At 43.8% G+C, this 23,387-nt stretch overlaps 1 protein-coding gene across 1 annotated transcript in view; it reads left to right on the forward strand.

The window, feature by feature from the left end:
- The window catches only part of mcu (mitochondrial calcium uniporter), a 54,959-nt gene that overhangs the window by 10,845 nt on the left and 20,727 nt on the right, over window positions 1-23,387 (forward strand). Inside the window, exon 2 of the mRNA XM_076743147.1 lies at window positions 13,896-14,009. Coding sequence (XP_076599262.1) covers window positions 13,896-14,009 — 114 coding nt within the window. The remainder of the gene's footprint in view (window positions 1-13,895; window positions 14,010-23,387) is intronic.

Raw genomic sequence — 23,387 nt, forward strand, 5'->3', positions numbered from 1 at the left:
AACAAACAAAGGTGCACACCTCTGTCCAACAATGGACCCTAAGCCCTTAAGTCCCATTGTTTTTTTTTTTGTAATGATTATCTAGACCAGAGAGACAAGACAAACATGTCTGGCACAGGTCAGGTCAGGCTTAAACATACCTAACGTATCCATAACGTAGCTCACGTTTTTCAGACTGTTTCTTTTTTAGTGTGCATGAGTGGTTTTTTGATGCTCTGCAAGGTGGGGATTCTAATAGGTTTCCTGTTGATAGGGACCTCTGACGACTTAACTGCTGGTTTTAAATGAGTCAGGCACCTGAGCTTTGAGCCTTGTCTCTTTTAATTAACTCCTATATCAGCACAAGTGGATCAATGGTTTGAGACATATATGGTATGAGCATGCCTGTCTCAGAGAGCCGAGTTAAGCTTGTGTGGCCATGAGAAGAGGTGGGGAGGGGTCAAATGTGCATTATCGTGGTGCTGGGGGTTAAGACTGCCTTTTGCTGCCTCAGCACTTTGGAGCCTTATTCACACCAACCACTCATTTTAATGATATTCTATATGTTTCTGTGAGGATTGGAGGTTTTGGCCAGGTAATCCTATTAGAAGGGTATTGTGCAAATGTTGCGAGACCTGGGAAATATGGACAAATGATCATATCACAGTTTTGACTATATAGGAGGCATGTTATGTGGTATTATTGTGGATTGTATTGCAGTGTATCTGCTTGGGGTCTTCCTTTGACGAATGTCTCATTGGTTGAATGACAAAATGTAAACTCTACTATAGGCACCGGATGATGGACGAACACTCCCATCATGGTATGGGTCATTTTATGTGATAGCGATTATATAGAGCCTGTGAATTATCAAGTCAATTGAAAAACCCACCTGAAAAATGAAGGTACTTTGCACTGTTGTGCTGTAAATCATATATTGGCATAAAGCAGTTCTACCCATTGTTTTCAACGCTGACCACAAAACAGCCAGAGATGCTGTATTAAAGGGATCGCTTGTACCCATTAGAAACTGTTTAGAAAAATCTCCTACAGTTGACAAATTGATATTGTCATTTGACCCAGAATAATAAGGAGGCAATCTATCATGGCCTACTCTAAAACCCTGTGACTTGCCTTGTAAAGTGGTGTGCTGTCTTCCTGTACGAGAAAGTCAGTAAGGACTTAGAGGGGACAAAGTGTGAGAGATACAATCTTGTCTCAAAGGCACCTCTGCGAAGCAGGGCAGTAAGTAAATTGCTTATGTAAATAGCTCTGCTGCAATAATCCCTTGTTGATGACGTGACGGTCCGAGATTCTGAAATTCATTTGTTTTTTGGATTAAAAGAGCACTTAACTCTTGACTTGCAGTGGTATCAGTGCATCAGTTTAACAAGGGATATCCAATAATAACAACAGCAGCAATAAAATGATGGCGACCTGTGGTTTTGTCAGCAGTCACTGAGACTGAGTGTCTTTGTTAATGAAAGCCAACAGCCATAATTGTTGTTCCCCGTCACTGAGTTAATGCCAAGCTGTTTGCAGGACCTGATCTTCATGGTGCAGCTGCAGCGTGGTATTAATAAGTATGACATTCAAGTAGGCTAATACTAATTTGCATGATCAGAATGGTTGGGGAGGACTTTTCCCTTGAGTTCTTACAGCGTTTTTAGACTGTGACTGTTTCTTTCAGGGCACCACGTCTTTCTGTTGCTCACTTAATTGGCAGATGCTATGGTGCAAGTGTGCTATAGGTATGCCAGTCCAGCCTGTTATTTGATCATTTTTGTGCATGTGCTTGTGCATTCGCATCCTTCTCTTGATTGAGACCGAGGAAGAGGCTGTTGACCTCAAACACCTGTGATTTCCTCATCCTCATTCCACACACGGAGGTCAAGAAGCATTGGACTGCAGGGTCCCATGACCTTCTGCCAGAGAAGGTTAGCAATGACCCAGCCGCCTGTTGTCTTCACAATGCTGTCTGACGTGGATGTGTGCACATACGCTGCAGGCCTTGCATCAGCACACACACACATACACATATACACAAATAAAATCTGCTTTCTCTTGTGACGCTGGGGATTGTCAGTCAGCTGTGTGTGTGTGTGTCAACGCTCGTTCAAAGCCTTTGATTTGAAATAAAGCTGTGAGCAAAAAGACGGGCAGCACGGAGTGGTGGAGATACTAGACATTTCCATTCTCACTCTTACTGTTACTCATCGTTTGCCAGCTAGCTAGCACACCACCATTCTATAAATAGGATTGAGGAAATGGTGGAGGGGAGACTTTGTTGGAGGATGCATTTCCATGGAGACAGTCTTCATTGGGCTTTGGTTTTGCAGTCAGTGAGCCATTGTGGAGGACAGGATTCTGGGCTAGTTTAGCTGAAAGTATGTGTTTAGTTTGCATTCCCTATCCAGTTGTTGGGACAGTGTTGCCATATCTGGCTGGGAAAGTCAAATTAGAGCAAGGTTTTTCTTTGCTTGCTGCAGATGTTTGAGTCAACTCAGCAACTACTGCAGCTGCAGCAGCATCTCCATTTTGCTTGAGAAATATCATGTAACTGAAGCTCCTGCAAACCATTGCGCTCATACAGTGCACACCACTCTTCCTCGTTTAAAACCACACACATGCAGATATGCAAAGCAAATATAGCACTGCTCCTTCCTATCATGCATGTAAAATATCTTCAGACTCACCTGCACAGATTAAGTCTTTGAGGCTTTTGCATCACACTGTAATCACATGTCCCACTGGCAGCCTGCAGGAGGTGTGTGAATGTGTCTGCCTCAATATAATTGTGCTCCATTATGTTGCTCTTAAGGTGTTTAAATGTGGTCACATGTCCAGCATTTGCTATATTGAATTATTTGAATGCTTTTGCTTCAGTTGTTTCCTTGTTCTGTTAATGTGTGTAACCGAGTGTAACGGCTGTCTCCGGGGTATTGATCAAAGGGTGGGTGGGGCTGTTCTTCATTCCTGAGGCATTAGAATAAAAAAACGTTCTGTGTTACCACTCTGGAAAAACTCATTTGATACACATCTCTCTGATCCTGTTATTTTTGTCTCTTCTGTGGTGCTTTGCTTATCTGCAGCAAGGCCCCACAACTTCCCAGTTATATGCCGGGAGAAGACAATTACCTGCTTGTCAGAGAAAGGTTGCGAGTTATTCTTCCTAACAGCCGCTGCATGAAGATCAAATGGTTGTCACTCAGCCAGACAGTTACCTGGCTGTGGTTTTCCCAGGGAAAATAGTTGGGCACTGAGGAGGCAGATGAGCTGAACTTAGCATCACAGCGGATCAGTAATGCACCTCCAACAGAGCTTTCAACTCACACTGCCAGAGCCTTTACCGACCAGGGTCCCGTGATGAACCCTGGGGAAATCCTGTCCTACATGAACTGGATGGGAAGGCAAAGGGATGGAGGGAGAAGAAAGCAGGTATGGAGAGGCGAGAATGTAGGAGGGGGAGACTGTGGGAGTTGAAGCGGAGGTTATGAGTGTCTCCTTTTTCAGTAGGTAATAGCAACACAATTGAAGTGCTTTTTTGTCCTCAGCCTTAGGCAGCCTTTCTAAAGTTACAATGTATTGAGCTGTCTTGTAAATCCAGGTATTTCACACTGGCATTAGGAAGATGTGAGAAAGTCTCCTTGCAAAAGTCAAGGCCACAGCATGCACATGCATGTAACAGAGGCTAGGAGAAGCAAACAGGTTACTGGAGCTTTTCAAGAGTCCGAGCGCTGCTGTTGCCTGGGTAACACTTTTAAAATGTCCCTTTTCCAACAGAGAATTGAAGGTTATCCATCTCATTGTCTCCTGCTCTCTGCCTCTGATGCTAAAATGACTACTCCAGTCTTCACATATCTCATCTAGCAGCATACAGTACAACATTTCTCTGTGCAGACATGTACTCAGTAGAAAGCCGTCTTCACAACTCGGCTGTTGGGCTGCTGCACTCCTCACTTCCGTCCATTCAGTCGCCTCATTGGAGTAGATGTAACGCTACGATGCTCAGGCAGTTTTCAGCCCAGTCTTGAATTATTGAAGTGCCTATAAGGCTTTCCTTCAAATTTATACTTCCTCTGAATGCAAAATTGAAAATAAATCATTTTGCCAAATATAATTTGGAGAGAGTTGCTGCTGCTCAGTTTTTATCTTATTTTACAATAGTCACAAAAACCCACAGGGGAAAAAATGCATGAAGTCTCATTTATGCAGTCTGTTGCTTTATTTCCACGTAGTTCATGACTCTCCTAACCTTGTGTTCAGCTGACATCTTCCTACACACCAAAATACATTTTTCATGTCTAAGGCAGTGGGAGTGTTGGAGTAGGTTAGGTTCAGCAGTCTGTTCCCCTCACACAGCCTCATACGAACAGACTGGAATTCATTGATCAGAATAACCGATACTGTGCTTCCTTGAGTCCAGTGGAGGTGCTGCTGTGGACAAAAAACTGGACAAAATGGGAGAGAGTTTTGATTGGACCGTGAAACCTGTACTGTGTCACTGGTAGCCGTCGTCAGGACCTGTGGTTAGTCAGCACCAGGGGTGTGCTTTATCATACCGCTCACAATAATTTGATAATGGCAATATTCCGAATTAGTGTCATGATGGCATCATACCGTCGCACACAGCAACAACAAGCATGGCGGAAAGTGAAAGTAACAGTGCTACTGGCTCCGTAGCGGAGAAGTTTCAAAAAGGGAGCCACTACACGGGAGTGGAAGTGGTTTGGTTTCAAAAGATCAGATGTACAAAAAAACCACAGTAATATGCAAGAAGTGCAAGAAGAAGAAGAACAGCAGCTACAAAAGGGGGCAGTACAAGAAACCTGTTTCACCACCTCAAGCGTGAGCACCTGACTGAGTATGAGGTGAGCAAAAGTCCCCAGAGTGGAGCTCAACAGCTATTCTGAGCTCTAAACCAAGCAGACAAACTGCATTGGCTCAGCGTAGCATCGCCAAATCTTTGGCAAGTTCTGTTCTGTGATATCGTCAAGAATACCACCATTGTAGAAATGCCCTAAAATATCTTGATCTTATTTTAGGGCCATATTTCTCACCCCTAGTCAGCGCACTTGGTGACTAAGTCATTACTTCCAGAAGCTGCTTCACAATAAATGCCTTGCAGTGGGTTGCTGATGGAAAACTTTTGATGGAGCGGCACAAAGTGTTGAGGTTGCACGAATAGCATCTAACACACATTTGCTCTTATGCTGGGCCGTAGTGTTGCAGGTCAGCACAGTTACTCCCTGATGTGTGGGTGCAGTGGAAATGATACATGCTCAGGTGTGCTAACAAGCTGCTTTAAGTAGGATATACTGTGGGTGAGAGGACAAACCCTTCTGTCAAGTGGTGTGGGTGGAAGTGGTGGGTAATCCTGTAGCCAAAGTCAACCAGTTAAATCTTTACAATGTAAATGTGATTCTTATTTAAAAGGGTTGCTGGATTGTGTAAGCGGTTCAACATGTGCTGTTAGCATTGCAGGTCATGTCACCCACATGCCTTGATACTATATTTGTGACCCTGCGTTTTGAATTTCCCAGCTGATGTAGCCGGCTCAGTGTATTTCACAGACAGATTCTCACTTCTTCATTTTCAGTTCTGTCTTAAACACTGCTCTTACTAAATTTGACCGGATATGTTTGTATGTGTTAGCGTGATGTGCAAGTTTCACAGCAGACGAACGACCCATTAAACTGTGATGGATGTGGTTGACTAGAGTTTCAGTGCAGGCTGAACTTATGGTAAGAGCTGAGCTGCATGCTGGGCTGGTGGTTGTGTAGCCTGAGTGAGACTCACCTGCGGACACACAGCGTGCAGGTGTTGTGCGGTTGCCATGTAGCAGCTGACTCTTGTAAGCAACTACTTTAAAAAGGCCCTCGTAGCTTTTTCTGCTGGCTGTGTAGAATTCGGCCCTCTTAGTTTGGGAACCTGCCAGTAGTGAGCATAAGTCATATTTTCCTTTAATATATACAACTTTTGGCTGTGTTACTGGATGTTATACCTAATTGTGTCAGCAGTGCCTGTTGGTATTGACTGCTACATTTTAAAGATTGAAAATGTGCCCTTTTCTGTTCCAGTATTATGATTTAATACAGCTTTCCTCACAGAGTTGTGCGGGTAGGTGTTTCTTGCTATTTACAGCTTTCGCAGTTGCAAAGAGTGAGTGCTTTATTTATTATGATTACACACACAGGGACACACACTCTCTTGCACAGTCCCTCCTCCCCTCTCTGATGTTGATGATGCTCACTCCGTCTCTCTCTCATGAGCCTGTGCTTCCTCCCCCTCACGCCCACGCTTCTACGCTGTGCTGCTGATCATCGGCTTTATCGCCACCGTTTCGAGGATACGTACCATACGTGTCTTTTGTATGAGATAAAGCAGCGAGCAGCATCCAAACAGCATTTTTGGTTTCCCCTCCACCCACTGGCTCGACCCTTGTCACCGCAGTCCTAAATCCTTTTTGTCCTTCCTTGCTTCTCCATATTCAGCCTTGTTTACAGGACCTTGAGTCCTTCTTTTAAAAGCTAGCTGGAACAGCGAGGTCTTTTAAAGTGTGATAAAGTAAGCAGTGTTTGTTCTGACATTTCCAGGCCATTCCCGCTTTCCAACAATACCAGCAATGTTATGGCGTTGCTCTCTCTGCCCTCCTAAGCTTTATTTGGGGAACACCTGGGGCCATAAATCAGAAAGGTATTTTCATGGTAGATGTCGGACTTCTTTCTCGCATGTAGCGGCCTTCGTGCTGCCTGCACAGCCTTCCCATTCTGTCCTATAGTCTCCCCCGGCTTTTGTTTCTTTGCCTGTTCTCCAGCTCGTACAGTCCCAGAGACACCTGGGGATGAAGCTGCTTTGCTGCCGTATTCCATTATGAATGAAGGCAGTTTTCAGCCCGCCCATTCATCTCTGCTGCAGCAGGAGACACTAAGCTGTCAACCCCACTCTCCGAGCACCCCGCCTTCATGACCCCGTTTTGCGTGTGTGTGTGTGTATCCCACATGAACAGTGGATAAAGGGCAGAGGAGGTAGTGCGTGGTTGCATCACGTATACGTGAGGGTGTCTGTGTTTCTCGGGTGATAAATGGTGATGACGCTGACCGTTCAGCCCACTCCCCGTGTCTGCTTTTTATTGGTTAGTAGAAACCCTGCAGCGTGGCCACAGTAATACCTTTGTCCAGCTCTGCAGAAACACAAACACACACGTCCTTGAGAGGAGAGGTCGACATTTGGGTTCACTGTGAATGTGGCGAGTCCTTCACATCCTCTTCACTTGCCGGGCGTGATTGTTTCTATAGAGCGTCTGTCTTTATATGTCTGCATATCATCAGGGAACATCCAGGGGAACCCTTTGCATCTGGATCAGTTCGGCTTCCAGTGGACAGCCCTCCACCCCTCTTTACCCTATATGTGCAGGCACTGAGTAACAGAGCTTAATGTGTTTGCGATTTCATTTAACTCTCCTCTCCCTCTTCTCCATCTCCCTCTCTTCATCTCTCCTCTCGGTGGACAGTGATTGCCTGCAGCCTCCCCACTTTCTCCCCCCCCCAACTCCCTGGGGCTGACTGCCTCTCTCCTGCTAGTGACAGAGATGCAGAGAGGGTGAATGAAGAAGGCGGGAAGAAGAACTGAGAGAGCAAGATAAGGGAACGAAGAGAGGTGGCAGGATCAGAGTGTGAATCACTTAGATTGACAATAAATGTTGGTGCAGGGTCGTTGAAAAGTTGTAGCTTTGCCTGCCGACCAAAGGACTTCAAAGAGAAACCACAAGACACAGACGACGGCCTCTACATGCCGCTCTCTCTATGTACTACTCAACATGCAATATTTAACAGCTGTGTGCATCTGAACACGTGAGGACAAGAGGATATGATGTAGGTAGAAATGGCCGTCGTGCATCTAAATACACTCTCCTCTCTATGGGATGTCTCTCATTTACCATCTGCTGTACTGGTAAACTAACTGGGAAAATAGCATTACCAGCATTACGTGGCCTGTTATTAATTATCCCTCAGCAGCTTCCCCCATCCACTGGGCTGATGTGATCTGCTGCGTGAAAAAACACACACACACACACACACACACAGCAACACACACAGCATGCTCTGACACCCGTCTGACCCCTCTGTCATGTTATTTTTATTTCTATAACCGAGAAGCTCGTTAAAGTCCTGCTGACGGCGAACCAGTGTTCATTACTTCACCTCAAAAGCAGTTTTCACCGTGTACTAGACAAGGCTTAAGCATTGAGCTGGTCTTGATGAGGACATATTTTATAAAATTGTGGTCCAGGCATTCGTGGATTGCTCTCTTTTTGCTTTTTATACATAATTCTCCCTCTGGATCCACTGAAGTGCTGCAGTGTGTTGAATTGATTTAATGTATGATTTTTGGACGTTTGGATCTGTGGCCATTTGTAAAGTAGGTATCAGGTGCTCAGTGTTTCTACTCCCTGCCCTCTCTTGTATTTTAAGACTTCAGTTGGTGCTTTTATATGTTGGAATAAAATTTGGGGGGAATTTTCGCTCAGCTGAGTTGTCAAGGGAATACAAGACATTACCAAGTGTGTAGGGAATCATTTTAAAAATGAAACGGCTAATTGGCTCTTGGATAGACAGCCCTGAAAACACACAGTGTGATGAGCGCACCCACAGGCCTATTCTTACATGGAGGCCCACTTAACTTAGCATCTGTGACACCTAAGATTAACCATTAGCCGATCTGAGCGGTGAGATATGTTACATGAGGGGACATCTGAGTCTTGTGGCTGCTTGCTGATGAGTCGTTTCCAGTAATGAAAGCTGCTGAGGATCATGTGGGTTCAGGCATGGGGGAATGTGCAGAGGTGACAGAATGCTGGGGTCCGACTCTGAGCTCATGTAAACACCCCACTATTTGCTGCTGCGGATCAGGTGGTGCTCAGGTGTCAAAAGCAGCAGACTGACAACATGTGAAGCATGACAGATAAAGAGCTGGTGTGATTTGAGTTACCTGAGAAGACTGCGAGCCCTGCAGAGTTTAGGTCTGACGTGTCTGTGATCGGTGGAGATTGGTCCCTGAGCAGCAGCAAGCCCATAACACACCATGCCATAAGTCAATCGGTAAATCAATACGTGGCAGCCAGTCGCCGCTTATTTTCTCACTGTGATGAGGGAAGCTCAGCCTGTCTGAGTGAGGCCTGGAAGCGTCACACCTGATGTGGCTCAACTTTTCATACGTACGTTGATCTCACCTAAAATGAAGGAAATGCCACTTATTCTACAACCCTGATTGGAAAACGTTAGTGTACAAATAAAACAAAATGTGATCATTTGCAAATGACGTATGAGTTCATATGCAAATGATTGCATTCTGTTGATATTTACATTTCACTCAGTCTTTGTTTTGAAGTGCGTTACTTGTCTTTGAATTCACACTTTTTTTTCCTTTATCCTGATGATAATGGGGTTTAGAGGGTTCAGTTTTACTTTAAAACACTGGTTAGAAACACATTTAAAAGTAATACGGGAACACGCAGCTGAGTGATTCTGTCTTTGTTGACATGCTGTCCTGGTTCCAGGTCTGTCAATCTTTGCCTTCATCTCAGATTTGTTCATTGATTGAAATGACGGGAAACCAACACTTGGTGCAGCGACAGGGACGACTCTCCAACTTGGCCTTCATCCTACGCTTTGGCTTATGCAGCGTGGGTCCGGTCACACTGGTTCATGTGAAAATATTGCTGTATACTTTACTGATTATATATTCAAATAGAGAAGAATATACTGCTAATTATTGCTGCCGGTCAATTAGCCAGCGCTTGTTTTAGTTACTCAAAGCTACATACTGTACGTCTGACTCTAGTCAGTAGTGACTGCTTGAAAAAGGACTTTTCTGCTGCCTGAGTAATTTATGGGATGCTACCTTTTTTTGTTCCATTTGAGTTGCTGCTTTGCAGGCAGAGAAGAAGTCTTCTCACCTGTTTGTTTCTTATTGTGTTTTATCCACAAAGAAAAGGCATTGTCGGTCGGGGCTTAAGCGGCTGGTGTCTTTTCGTGTCAGGAGAATAAAGGAGTGTGTTTTGACTGTGTATACATTCTGTATGATCCTACTGGGTGTGTTGTAGTTGGTATCTAGAGAGAGCAGCTGTTGTCCTCTGTGGCAATCTAATCAACAGAAATAGACGGGACCTCCCCTCCCCGGGCTGCAGGCCAGTAGCGCAGAGAGGTCACAGCAACGTCTTTCTTCCTTATAGTTTCAGAAAAACTTGAATTTATCACTTTTTTTAATGACATCAGTCCCTGTGCGAATGAATTCATTTATTTGTAAAGCATAATTTTTAACTTTTAGCTTTGGCTTTGAGTCCTTGAAATGTGATCTACTCATTACAAAAATAGAAATTAATAGTGTCCTCTGTTAAATTATTTGCTTGTTTCAGCTTGACCTACATTACATTTTCAATCGATGACAGTGTGTGCAGAGGTGCTGCTCCATATGCTCTGGAAGATTTTATCCCGTTCATCCGGGACAAATGGAAAGAAATATCCCAATATCGTTTGATTATGGACCTTTCTATTTCCATGTTTTTGGTGTTTTTGTACTTAACCAGGAACAGCTGCTACATCGCTCTCACCAAAGCCACCAGACTCCATTTCTAGAAACAGTAATTCATCATCATAAAACACTCTTCATTCAAATTCGTCAGAAACAAAATGAAACTCGTCAAACCCTTCTTGGTTCGCCTTTCGCTGTTCCGACAATCACCACCAACTCTGGTCTGGTTGAAATGCAGCGAGAGAGAGAAGGCGGACAGCAGAGAAGCAGCAAAAACAGCCTGTAGAGTCGACACATTTTCACATGTAACTCAGGAATTATTTTCACTGGACAGACTGGAGAGATTTAAATATGTCAGACTTCGACAGATTTTCCAGATAAAAACATGGCAATAACCAGATAACGGAAACTCTGGTAGGCCCACGCAAGAGCAGATACAGTAATTCTGCTTTTTTCACGATCAAATATTCATTTTCACATTTGAATCTGTTTTGTTTTGTTTCTTTAACAATTGACTATATAATCAAATTTAGAATATTCATTGACAGCCTTTTTTGTAACACACAAATGAATTGTTTTCAAATCAAGTTAACAAGTTAGGTTAACACAATCGCTTTGAAATTGATTTCAAGAAAAAAATGAATTTGTGTTTGTTACCAGTTGAGGTAATTGCGTAAGTCTTTTTTCAGGGTCCTCGTTAATGTTGCCGTGTTGATTTTGTCCACCTTAGGCTCACAGTTATTGCACGATAAGTAAAACCTGTAGTGTTTGTTTCTTTTTTTTAACAGGAGCTTATTGACCCACACAGCCATAGTCTGTGATTGTAATGCTGCAGCTTGAGTTCACTGCCAGAATGAAAATGAGTCAGTTTGGTTGCTTGGCAGAGACCTAGCTTCAGTAAATATCCCACATAACAGCCTCAAACAATTTGACAAATGCTGTTCCTCCTCCACAGTAACAGACCTGAGCAGACTCTCTTGACAGTTCATGGTTACTTTTTATCGTCACTGGAGTCTTGATTACAGGCCACTCCTATGAGTTGTATGGCTGACTTGATAAGGAAGAGGCAATAACCCCACTGCAACATGCTATCTAAGCACCAAAGTTCACTGCCTTAATGGTGAGGGCGTTGTGTTTGAAAGCTGTAGTTTGCGTTAAAAAAGTATGTGAAGGAATTATTAACAATAGAAAGTGTATTTCATTGCCCTCAACGGCCGTTTCAAGAATTAATTCTGCTTGTTTGCAGTTGTAAAAACAGAGCCGGAGGGACAGAAATGTCTTCATTGCTGCTTATCACACAGCCTCTCCAGGGTGGCGCGTCAGAGCTTGACTTGTCCTGAACCTTTGCACGTCCGCATGCTGAGAAAAAAAAAATGAAATTACAAAAAGTAAAAGCACACTTTAGTCTTCTAGGGAATGCATTTATCAGAGAGAAGCCACAGAGCTAATTTACCAAAGTGTTCCTCGTTTAAAGATACAGTATCTTCATGATTCTGATAAACACTCAATCCGGTATAACACAACCTCCGTCTTTTCTTTGACAAACGTGATGTAGAGATGCTGACAGTTGTTAGAGGGAAACGTAATTGTGTGTGTAATAACATGTAGAGAGGGAAGACATTACGCAGACGTCCATTCACAGACTGGAGCTCTGATAGCAGCAAGGACACAGCAGATATGTCATTAGAGAATCACCCCAGAGCGTATCGTGCCAGCCTCAGGCTATTTTAGGGATTACTATTGATTAAATAATGTATAGCTTACATTTAATGGCAGCATGGTGGCTTAGTGGTTAGTCCTGTCACATCACAGCTGGAATCCACCAGCTGCACGAGGCCTCTCTGTGTGGAGTTTGCATGTTCTCCTCGTGTGTGTGTGGGAGTTTTACCGCTATCCTGAAAGGCAGCTTACACTTAAAAACAACTTCCAGAACATCACAACAGTATTTTTATACTTTTGCACAAGATATAACGTGTAAATTAGCAAACTTCAGAGGTGCTATTAGGCAGATTTTTTTTCTTTTTTACCTTTGGAGAGATCAGCTGTTTCCTCTGTTGCCGGTCTTTGTGCTAAACTAACTGGCTTTTGGCTGCAGCTTCGTATTCAGCATACAGATGTGAGAGTGTTATCGATCCTCTCATCTAACTCTCAGCAAGAAAGCAGTAAGAGTATTTCTGAAAATGTCAGCCTATTCCTTTACATTATACATAGAATCCCAGTGCGACTCAATTATGAACAGCTGACAAATACACAGTATGCCAAAGAAAAGAGAAGTCAAAGCTCATTTGTGCTCCGACAAACTAAGTGTTTAAGATGATTGCTTTTTTAAATGCAGGTGCAGAAAATTATGTATTTGCATATTTTATTGTTTGCATCTGCCGTCTTCCACCTATTTTCAAACTCCTGTTTAGCTCATCTTGTTTTGCATCTGAGTAAATCTGGTCCTAATGCTTTCATTTTTGACAGCGTTGCCTCCACGGTGGCTGCTTTTGAAAATGTAATCTTCATGCCTGACCTCTCCGGTTGTTATTGCTTACCGTAGACCGCCAGGAGCAGTTCTGTGGAGTGTTAAAAGTGCTAAGCAGCATGTATTGTAAAAGTGTCAGTGGTCAGATCACCCCCGGAGCTGCACAAGTCTACATACATGGGTCTAATATGAGAAGTTAATGGGCTGTTGTTAAATGTGTCCAGTCAAGGTGCTCTCAGTGTTTATAATGGAAGAGTATCCCACTTTCATCTCCATCTTATCTGTCCTCAGTGCTGGGAGGCAGGGAACATCTGAGTGCACGCTCTAACTTGAAGGTGAAAGTATTTTCGTCATTCCAGTCTACCGTGACCCTCTGTCATACACCTGCCCACACACACAGGCACACACACACACACACGCAGAGTCGAAAATCGCCTCTCTTTTTCCCCAAACAGGCCCACAGACGTTCTCGTCCAGAAACATCAAAGCGACTGTATTTTGTGCTTTTCTTATGATAACAGTCAGCCTGTAAGCGACCTGATTTGTGGATAGTGAATAAATAGCATGCTGCTAATCCAGGGCTAGGTGTGGAGCAGCTGCAGGCTGGTCACATCTTTCACATGTGATTGACGGCCGCAGCAGCAGAGGCTCCGCGGCCCGCACAGGAAGTTTGGAGTCACAGAAAGGAAACTGCCCCGGCCTGTGACGGGAATGGAAAAATAAAACCACCACTTTCACGCCTCATCATTTTAAGCCTCTTTTTAGCGCATAGTAACGTACTGTAGCTCCTGACGCTGGCTGTTTGGAAAATGGCGTGAGGCTTGCTCTCTTCCATTTGGGTTGTGATTATCTCACTTTGAGCTTGTGATGATGTTCCCCAGCTTGACATTTTTGTCTGTCTGTGTCTTTCCTTCAGCAGGAGGTACTGTCTGCTCCTTTCACCCGTCAGACTGTCAGGAGAGCACATGGCCTACGGTCATCAGCCCACTCCACGCTCTTCACCCAGCCTCCCACTGCCCTGTCTCCACAGGTTAGTGCGTCTGCGTGTGTGTATGTGTGCATTGTAAAGCAACAGAAAATAATCAAATTCACTGAATGATTTCTGTGCCGTGCGGCCTCTCGAGCAGGCCGTAGTTATTAGGGGTCAGGTGTGTGTGTGTGTGTGTGTGTGTGTGTGTGTGTGTCTCTTATTGATGTAGAGCGTTGTCAGCACTTTCTGACACCTTCATCACCTTGTTGGAGTTTTTAAAGTCATTTGGAAAGGTCAGTCTGAATGTTGTTGTGTCATGAGGCCAAGATTTCAGATTGTTGTCGAGATCTGATCAATAATGGCCACCCGGACGCCGGCCGTCAGCGTAACCTGCGTCACTCTGGATTAAGAATCTGTCGGCTACCCTGAGAATTTCAGTAGCAACCGTTAGTCTTATTCCTGTGTGATCTTTTAAATGCTTGAAAAAATAAAACTCGGCTAAACCTCCACAATTCAAAAAGCTGTCTGCTGGCAGCCTCAGTCTAGATGTATTTTTGGATTGATAGTGACTATTAAAACTCCTGTCATCCAAATCCAAATAATCCTTCGCCACTTGTCCCCGTTTTGGCTACAGGGACTGATCTGTTGTTGTTGTTTCTATCATTTTCAGTTTACCAGTGATTAGCATGAGAGGCCTATTTAGCGGAGAATCCTTTGAAGGTTGATGAGGTCACTGGGCGGCAGCATTTTGATAAAGCCATTACCAGGAGAAATCTATTCAAATGTATTCAAAAATCCCACCGTTCAAAGCAAACTCAGCACCGGGGTGTCGTTGCTTTGACACACTGTTGTTGACATGAAGCATTGTGTGCTGCCATATGAAGCCAGTTTCCCATCAAACCTTAATACAGCTTGCAACGCAACACTTTGACAAGTATGTATTTGGATTATAAATGGCAGCAAGTTTTGCAAATGCTTTGTGCCATGCAACAGTGGATAGCAAGCTGTTTCTGTGACATGCGGCTTTGATGTGGAAGCAAACTTATCCAAAGTGTCCCACCACGTCGTTTCACCTCAGCACTGCCGTGTGCGGGAGGCAGAAACCAGTTAGCTGTGTGTGTGCTACAAATAATAATTAGTCCCACATGGGAGTGGTTTATTTTTCTTTTTTTTAGCTTCAGCAAATTTGAATTAAAGTCACACAAGTTATCATAATATTCGTAATTAACTTGCAGATGTCTGATAGACTTTCCACTGTCTGGTACTCAGAGGGCTTTCACATCAAAATTTGTTATCTGACAAAATACTGTAATAGATGAGTCTGTTGTTGTGTTGCTGGGCGCGGTAGCGTGACATCAATGCCAAATTAATTCCTTCCTCAGTTATAAATCTGATTGATTATGGCCAGCTGTGTTTAGATCACATTGTGGTGCAATCCAGTTTCATTTGTGTCATTGTCTTTTTTCCGCAGGGTTGTGGTGCAGTGACAGAGTTACAGAGCAACGAATCGTTAAGTACTGTAGTGTCAGCGTAGTTTGTGTGGTTCATACCAATGATATCGACAAATCATACATGTTATCATTGGTCTCACCTGGAATCTACAGTGCTTGCGAAAGTGAGTTTTATAGCCCGTTCATGATCTTGGAAGCAGCAATTGACAAGGTGTATTTAGGAGCCTCATCTGGAGCTTTTGATCGTATCACATCATCTTCATCAGCAGGTGGAGTTTTGCCCTCTGTGTTTTTTCCCAAGGTCGAGAAAGATCTTTGAAACTCATGACAACATGACTCCAACTGCTGAAGATGATTATGTGACATGATTGAGTGTCTCAGACCCACAACTGAATTCAATATAAAGAGTAAACTTCAAGTGCGTGTACGCGTACATGTCTGGAAGTCTTTATACGTACGTGAGAATTCAGTTGGTTCCCAAATAGTATCGCTTGAGGGTGTCTTATCAGTGTCCTTCCAGTAGAACATGACGTCCAGCCATAAGATCCTGCTGAAGGACTTCTCTGCGCTGCCACTTTGTCCTTCATCTCTTCTCCAACTTGGCTGTACCATAAGTCTTTTCACTTGGTATTCCTGGGAGTAACGTCCAGCTAGAATCCAATAAAGCAGACGCATTATGTTAAAAAGATCAGCTCAAGGTTAAGTGTGTATATTTTTCACCAGGAAATGCGCTTGGCCCACCAACAAGCTTGCATGGGATGAAAATTTTATGATGAGAACAGGATATTTGTTCTTTGAGTGCTTGCAATCCTTCTGCTGTGGATAGCAGTGCATTAGCTCACCTCCTCTTCTTTCCATCCGTGCGTGCGTGTGTGTGTGTGTTCGTGCAGTTACGTGCATCGGAGTGAGTGTATGTTCAGTGTGCTTTGTTTGTGTTGGTGGGTGCATGCGCGTTTATGTGTCATTGGGCTGTATGAAATGGAGAAGGAAGGCAGGCACCGGTTTGTACAGGGTGGGGGTGGTTGTACGGTGAAAAATGAGCAGAGGTTTCCCTTGTACTGTGTTTACATTTTACTGCAGCGGGCCGCACAGTGAGGCATCGGGGGAAGGTCAGAGAATGAGAGCAGAAGAAATGTATACATTACTTTCGCTGCTGGGAAGTAAAAACATCAGCAGTGGGTTGTCCTAGCGAGGCCTTGTTCACGGCGGGTTGAAACAGCAGCGCTGAGAGGGAGCTAGTCGATAGTCCCAAGTGTCCCTCTCCCTGCCACGCAGCCTCCAGAGGGACAGCTGTTTGTTCAGAGGGCAGGGGAGGGAGGAGACACGGGGGCTCAGCGGGGACTGTTTGCTTTGCCAGGGCTTGTTGTCTCTGATAGGTAGGTCTCAGGATGATATTGTCAAAGCTGGGAGATACATCAGCAAAACATACAGAAACTCCAGTAGAATGAAAATCAGGTTGTGTAAACTTGTTAACCTTGTATGCATCGTCTCAAACCCTGCCCGCTGCGCCCGCCGGTGACATTTGTGTGCTGCGTTGTTTTCAGTCAGCACTTCTTTTCTTGCCACTTTTTTTTTTCTTTTCTCATCTCATTGACATCCCTCTCCCTCACTCCTGCATTGCTGCAGTACAGGCCCTTGTCTTCTACTTGGCTTTGCCAGCGCTCCCTCCTCTCCCCGCTCCTCCCTCCTCCCTCTGTCGTTCTTTGGCATCCATCAGTTTAGCTGCAGCTTCCCACGAGGCCTGATGGGTCACGGCTACGCACACAGGCACGCACACACACACATGCACGCGCACACAGGGCCATTCTCGGCAGCACTATTCATGCATGGACCTCTCGACCCATCTGCAACTCAGCCTCCTACAGATGGGAGCCGCGGCAATGTGGAGAAGTTGTCAAATGTCACGCTGACGCATGAAGAGAGAAATCTAAATGAGGAGGAAAACAAGTTGTTGGTTCCTCGCTGGAAACCAGCCAATTCATATTACTCAGTGTGTAATAGTACGCAAGAATAAATTGCAGGGTATATTGGTGGATGAATTGGAGATAAAATAAGACGGAGCAGCAAAGATGTGAAATAGAATAAGGAGAAATTGTCAGGATGGCAGTTGATAAGGATGCAGTATAAAGGTAGTGCAGGGGAGGTGGTGTTACGACAGAACACTTGAGCAAGTCACACTTGACAGGCACTTTGAACCTGTTCCCTGACTCATGTCCTCACCAAACCATGTCTATGTCAAAAGGATCTCTGCTTTTGCCTGAGAAAGCATCTGGCCTGTCTTGTAATCCTCCTGAAGGCAGGGAAGACATTGATCAGTAGAAAAATAACATTGTTCAGTCAGCTCAAGTGTTTATTGCTCTTTCCTCTCTCTTCTAAAGTGAATTTTTGTCAGTAATCTACACTGACTTGTGCAATCACACATTGTGCAATCTCTGGCAGGCAGGTATAGTTCAAGAGCAGAATGAACAGTTTTTAAGAGCTCAATGTACAGGCTTGCATCAGTGTGGTGAGGAGTTGGGAAATGGCCAGTTACTGAAAATGATGTCTTCAGTTTTCACCAGCAGGCAGGTGTGTTATGAGTAGAGCCATGAGAAGAGTTTGTCGCTCTATTTAAATGACACACTGAACTGCCCAATGCCCCTTTGCCCTCAAGCAAACTGCTTCATTCTGAAGCACAAGTTCCCTTTAACTTCTGCCAGGGTGCATCTGTTTCTGTGTGAGTGCATGTCTCCACCTCTCCCTCTCCTTTTATGGGTCAGCAGGAGTTTGTGTCATAGCATCCATTTGTTCTGATTGGCCATGAACTGTGTGGAGTTGCTAGTCCGAACTTGTGTCTCATTGTCCCAAAGTCAGACTCACAGAGGGATTTAGTTTGCATTTGTGGTTTGCACTCGCTTGAAAACCTGCCTTATTTTTAGTTGTATAATGTGATGAAGGAGGTTTTGAAGAGTGTAGTATAGAAAAGGTATAAAGGCTTTGCTCTAGTTGGCCATGCTCTCAGAGATTCATATATTCACTCCAAACAAATCAACAATCATCCTCTTTTATAGGCCCACATATGGCCCCGCCTTTTCCTAGTTTTCATGCGTTTAGATCAGAGGTTTTCAAAGTGTAAGGCGTGCCTCCCCGACGCTGCAGGAAACGGAGAGAGGGAGTGAGTAACGTGAGTGGAAGACTCTGCGGGTGAATCGAGGTGAATTGCTGCAATCTGAGTCAAAATCCTTACTCCGTCTCTGAGTCATAACTCAGTCACATCTTAACACACAGACACGATACTCGTATTTTTAGATGCAGTGTAAGTTACACTTCCCAAGGATGTCATTATCCCCATTAGGAATAAATGTCAATAAATGCGTTTAGAAATTGTCAGAAATAAAAAGACGTGTCTTAGAACTCCAGAACTTGCCTGAGGATCATCATGTTTTTATGTTTTCTTTAGTATCAAAGTGATACAGTGACAGCTGTCTGTATACTCACGGTTGGATTCCAAAGAGGAAGTGTTAATAGATAAATCAGCATACTTTTAATGATGACACTTTGTCAATCCGCTAACAGCTGGAGGCTGGCAAATACAGGGCTGAAGTTGTTGCTCACATTCTGACTCCATGACAATATTACACTTCCTGTTTACATCTACATTTACAGCTACATGGACTGGTTTAGACTGACCCTGTCTCTTGTCTTAGCTGCACCTTCAGAAGGAGACTGTAGACTTAAGTGGCTGTTATTTTAACCGTGCCCTGTGACACACAAACACACCCTCACCAGCTACATCTGAGTTGCAAAACGCTCCCTTTCCCTTCCTAATGCCAGAAATGTTTGCCTACAACGCTCTCTGTTTGACCATGATACAGTAGAGAGCCTGTTCATAAAGGCGTGTACAGCTTGCCTCAAAGCCTAACAATGGGAGCTGATAAACCAACAAAAGATTGAGGAGACTTGCCTGCTTGTGCTGAAGGCCTCTCCTGATTGGTCTGTACAGTCCTGACTCTCCCAGTGGGACAGAAGGAAGAGTGAGCTAAATCTTTAGTTTCAAAGCTCTTTATTTTCTATGACTGGCAGGTAAAAGGCAAGGAGAATTAAATGAGGAAGAACACAGTTGTTCTAAATGTGTTTGCATCTCTTAGAAAATTGCCCCACTGGTGTTCACAGATGGATTTTCCAAAGTTCACCCGGTGCAAACTCAAGTGTAATCCCCCACTCCACCTGAACAGCTGGGAAGCGCTAGCAGACTTGTTCGGCTTTAATTAACCAAGCATTTAATTAGGATGTTGTTCAGCACGTTCTCATGCAATCGTCTGTTTTGAGTGGCAGTGCAAAGCGAGAGGAGTCATCACAGTTGCTATCAGATTTCAAGTGTCGTTTGTCAGCTGGTAAAAAAACAAAAGCTTTGTAGAAGTACAGTGACGAATTCTTGCATTGCTGAGTTTGTTGCCTTCAAATCAAATTGATATTCCATGATGACACACAGATACTGGTCGGCTTGGTAAAGCTTAAAACAGCCTGTAAGCCTGAGATACCATCACTGTGTCTAATTACATTATTGATCTATTTCTCTGTGTGCTACTTTTTGGAGATATTGCTCCAATAAGATTGCAGCAAACCAAGAGCTTGGTTCATGTTGAGGTTCTTATTTTGGCTTACATTTTCGGACGGTGGGTCTGCAGGGTGAAGGTAAAGAAAGGCAGCTTGAACATTGCTAAATATTGGTAAACAAACCAGTGAAGTTGGGATATAAAGGACAGGGGTGAGAAGAGGATGGTGTGACTCCCAAATAAAATATCAGCACTCTGTTAGGCTGCAAAACACCTACAATCTCTATAAAAACTTGCATATTGATGTCTTATTCACTGCAATCCTTTATGAAAACAGGGGTTTTTAAGAGACTATGGTGTTTTTGTCAATATTTCTTCTGCAGATACATCAGATTGTTCTTCTTCCTTGCTTCTCAGTGAATTTCTGTGATTGATCACAAAATCAATAAGATGAATTTCAAGAAGAAAGCAGATTTCCTTTTCTGGACCTTTTCTGCCAGAGCTGAACAAGCCCATTGATGTTCACACCTTAAACTTTCATTGATTGTAACCTGCTCTTAACTCATCAGAGTCATCATTACTGTATAAAAGTTTATGCTTAGTCTTAAAAGAACATGCAGGAATTCATGATAAACTGCTGCTTGGTGCATCGACTTAGTGCTCCCTCAGGCACTCTTACACTTGTTCAGTAGGGATGGAGAAAAATCCATTAAGTTAAGAACCATGATCTTTAAATTTTTAAGATGGATGATGCAGCAATGAAGATGAACTTTCCAGCACCACATACGCTGGTGCTGGTGGTATGCATGAAACTATAATGTATATCATGGTATAAAAAGATCAGCAGAAGTTTGATCTCATGCTTAAATCAGAAACTGAAACTGGAAACAAATTCTGTGCAATTCTTTTATTAAACATCTTGTGAAATTTTACATCAACAGTGTCAGTACTGTAGTATCAAGGTGGATTTGACTGAAGGATGCCGTATTTCACTTAACTTATTCTGGCCTGAGAATATCAAAAGACAGTTGTTAGCTGAAATGAACGCCCTGCACTGATTATGCAGGAAAATCATTTATTGGCTGTTACACTAAATGACTAATGAATACACAAATAGCCCTGTAGCAGTTAGTTATACCTCTCCAATCCTAGACGTGTAACATTGCATATTATCAGCATTCCCAGCTAAGCTTAGTCACTCACCTCACTGTATCTACTGTACTTTCAGCCCTTCGTCCGTCCCTCCGTCCTCATTTTCTCTCTCAGGCTTTCCATATTGGCTGAGTTGGTCATTTAATGTGATTATCTTTTCAGTGTAATATATTTAAAACAGCCTCAACAAATTCTGGTTTACTACTTGCGTCTTACTTTCTTGTTTTTACCTTCTCTTATTTGACTTCACCTCGTCTCTTTTTTGCCCATCTTCTTTATATTGCAATAAAAGCCATATGCCACACACAGCTGCTTTATTGATCTCTTTTTGTCTCCTGGCCACGGTCTCAGGGATTAAAGGTCTTGTTATATTGTGAAAGGACAAGCCTCCTTCCCAATATAGTTAACACAAGAACATCCTGGCAACCTCAGAGGTGTGAGCTGAAAGTAGGTAATTCCTATAATGCAAATGTGCCACCCAGACATGGTGTAGCAATGAGCTGCAGCAGCAATCTGAATATGAATAACTTCCCTTTGGTAGCTTTTGACGTAAGTCCAAAGTGGTTTTATACGCTGATCACACAGTCATTCAGTATTTACCCTCATTACCACTTTAACTGCATTAACACTAGATTATTTATGTGTGTGTAAATGTAGACACAGTCTGCAAAAAGATGAGTCTACAGAAGAGCCTTGGCCTTTACTTTGAGTGTGAGAATCTGATGAGAAAAGATGACATTTACAGCTGATATTTCAGACAGCAACGAAAATCTAGGATCTATTAAACTCACTGTTTTGCTGAAGGTATAGTCTGACAACATATCAGCTTTCAATGAAGGTCCAAAATGCAACAAACAAGGAAATATCTCCAAAAATGAATTCCTTATCAGCAAATGGTTTTTGAAAATGTTGTATTTTCAGCATTTACAGGTGTACTGTGGCGGCATAGAAGGACTTTCTTCATTCCAGTTAACATGGGTGATCGTGCCGGGGCTGTGCTGGGTCTGGCAGCTTGCCAGAGGTGACACCATAAGGCAGTGCTCTAAGAGACAATGATCACAATAAAGCTATTAAACCTCTAATTTGTAAGAGTAGTAGTCCTTGGAGATTAACTGAACATACATATTATTAACATCTGTTACTGAAAGAGAGGATGTTTTGCTTCGAGGTGCCTGAATCACTTGAATTATCTTGGAACCAGCCATGGGGAGCGAGCAGCGCTGCAGCAGCCAGTCCGCTGTGGGAGGCGACATGACGGGGGTACTTGGGTGCCCTTGCCTGAGCTCATTCGTCAACACACGAGCTCGACCGAATCCTGCAGGGAGGGGGAGAGGAAAATGAGCAGGAACAATAGCGGTGGGGGGGCCGAGTGATGGGGTAAGCCCTTGAGAAAGATGGAGAACGAAATCATATTCAAACTGGAAGGAATCGAGGAGGAAGGGCGGCACAATGAGCAGCATTCTGATGATGAGGATTAAGATATGGTGAATGGGAGCACGGGGACAGAGAGATATGGAGACAGAGTTTTTGTTGGAGCATTAGGAAGCCGGATGAGCTCACTTTAATTTTAGGTCACGATGTCATTTAGGGGAGATGAAAGGGCAGAGATGGGAGGAAGAGCTGGAGGCGAGACGAGGGGATCGGGACAGTCTTGAACAAAGTCGTCTTTAGCCCCGCAGTGTGATCCAGCATTAATATCAGCTGACTTTATTAGACATTGGTCAGTGTTGTCTGTCCTTTCTTCTGCGCCTGGTGTGGTCTGAGTCAGGGTGGTGTTTGTCATAACTGGTGGAGCGGGGGCCGTCCCATCACACGCTGGTGGGAGTCTATGACATGCCGCCTTTGAGATCAGAAAGCCGAGGCTGTCTGCTTATTTGACTGCTGTGTCTTCCGTTCCCCCGTCCCCGCAGGTGGGCAGAATGATGGACGGTTCACAGACTCTGGCCCACTTTCTGTCCCATGTCTGCAGGAGAGCGGGCTGCTCCCTCCAAGGCCCCGTGGCACAGGACCTGTGAATATTTGATGCTTGTTGTGAATGGCCTGGAGTGAAGCGTTTGTTGTTATTAACAACCCGACAAATAGGACCCAACAGAAAGAAATCCTGTCTTTCTAAGAACACAGTATATCTGAAAATCATTCACTGAACAGTCTTCCAGCACAATATTTGTAGTAATTTGAAAACAGACATGATTAGATATGTAGTAGAACTGTGGTTAAGACAGTTGTAAGTGAGGAATAAAGTCTTAGCCACACCAGAAGTTGTATCCATGGCTCACAGGGCTCGTTGGTCAACCACTGAA

This window comes from Chaetodon auriga, chromosome 11 (assembly GCF_051107435.1).
Source record: "Chaetodon auriga isolate fChaAug3 chromosome 11, fChaAug3.hap1, whole genome shotgun sequence".
NCBI classification, from domain to species: Eukaryota; Metazoa; Chordata; class Actinopteri; order Chaetodontiformes; family Chaetodontidae; genus Chaetodon; species Chaetodon auriga.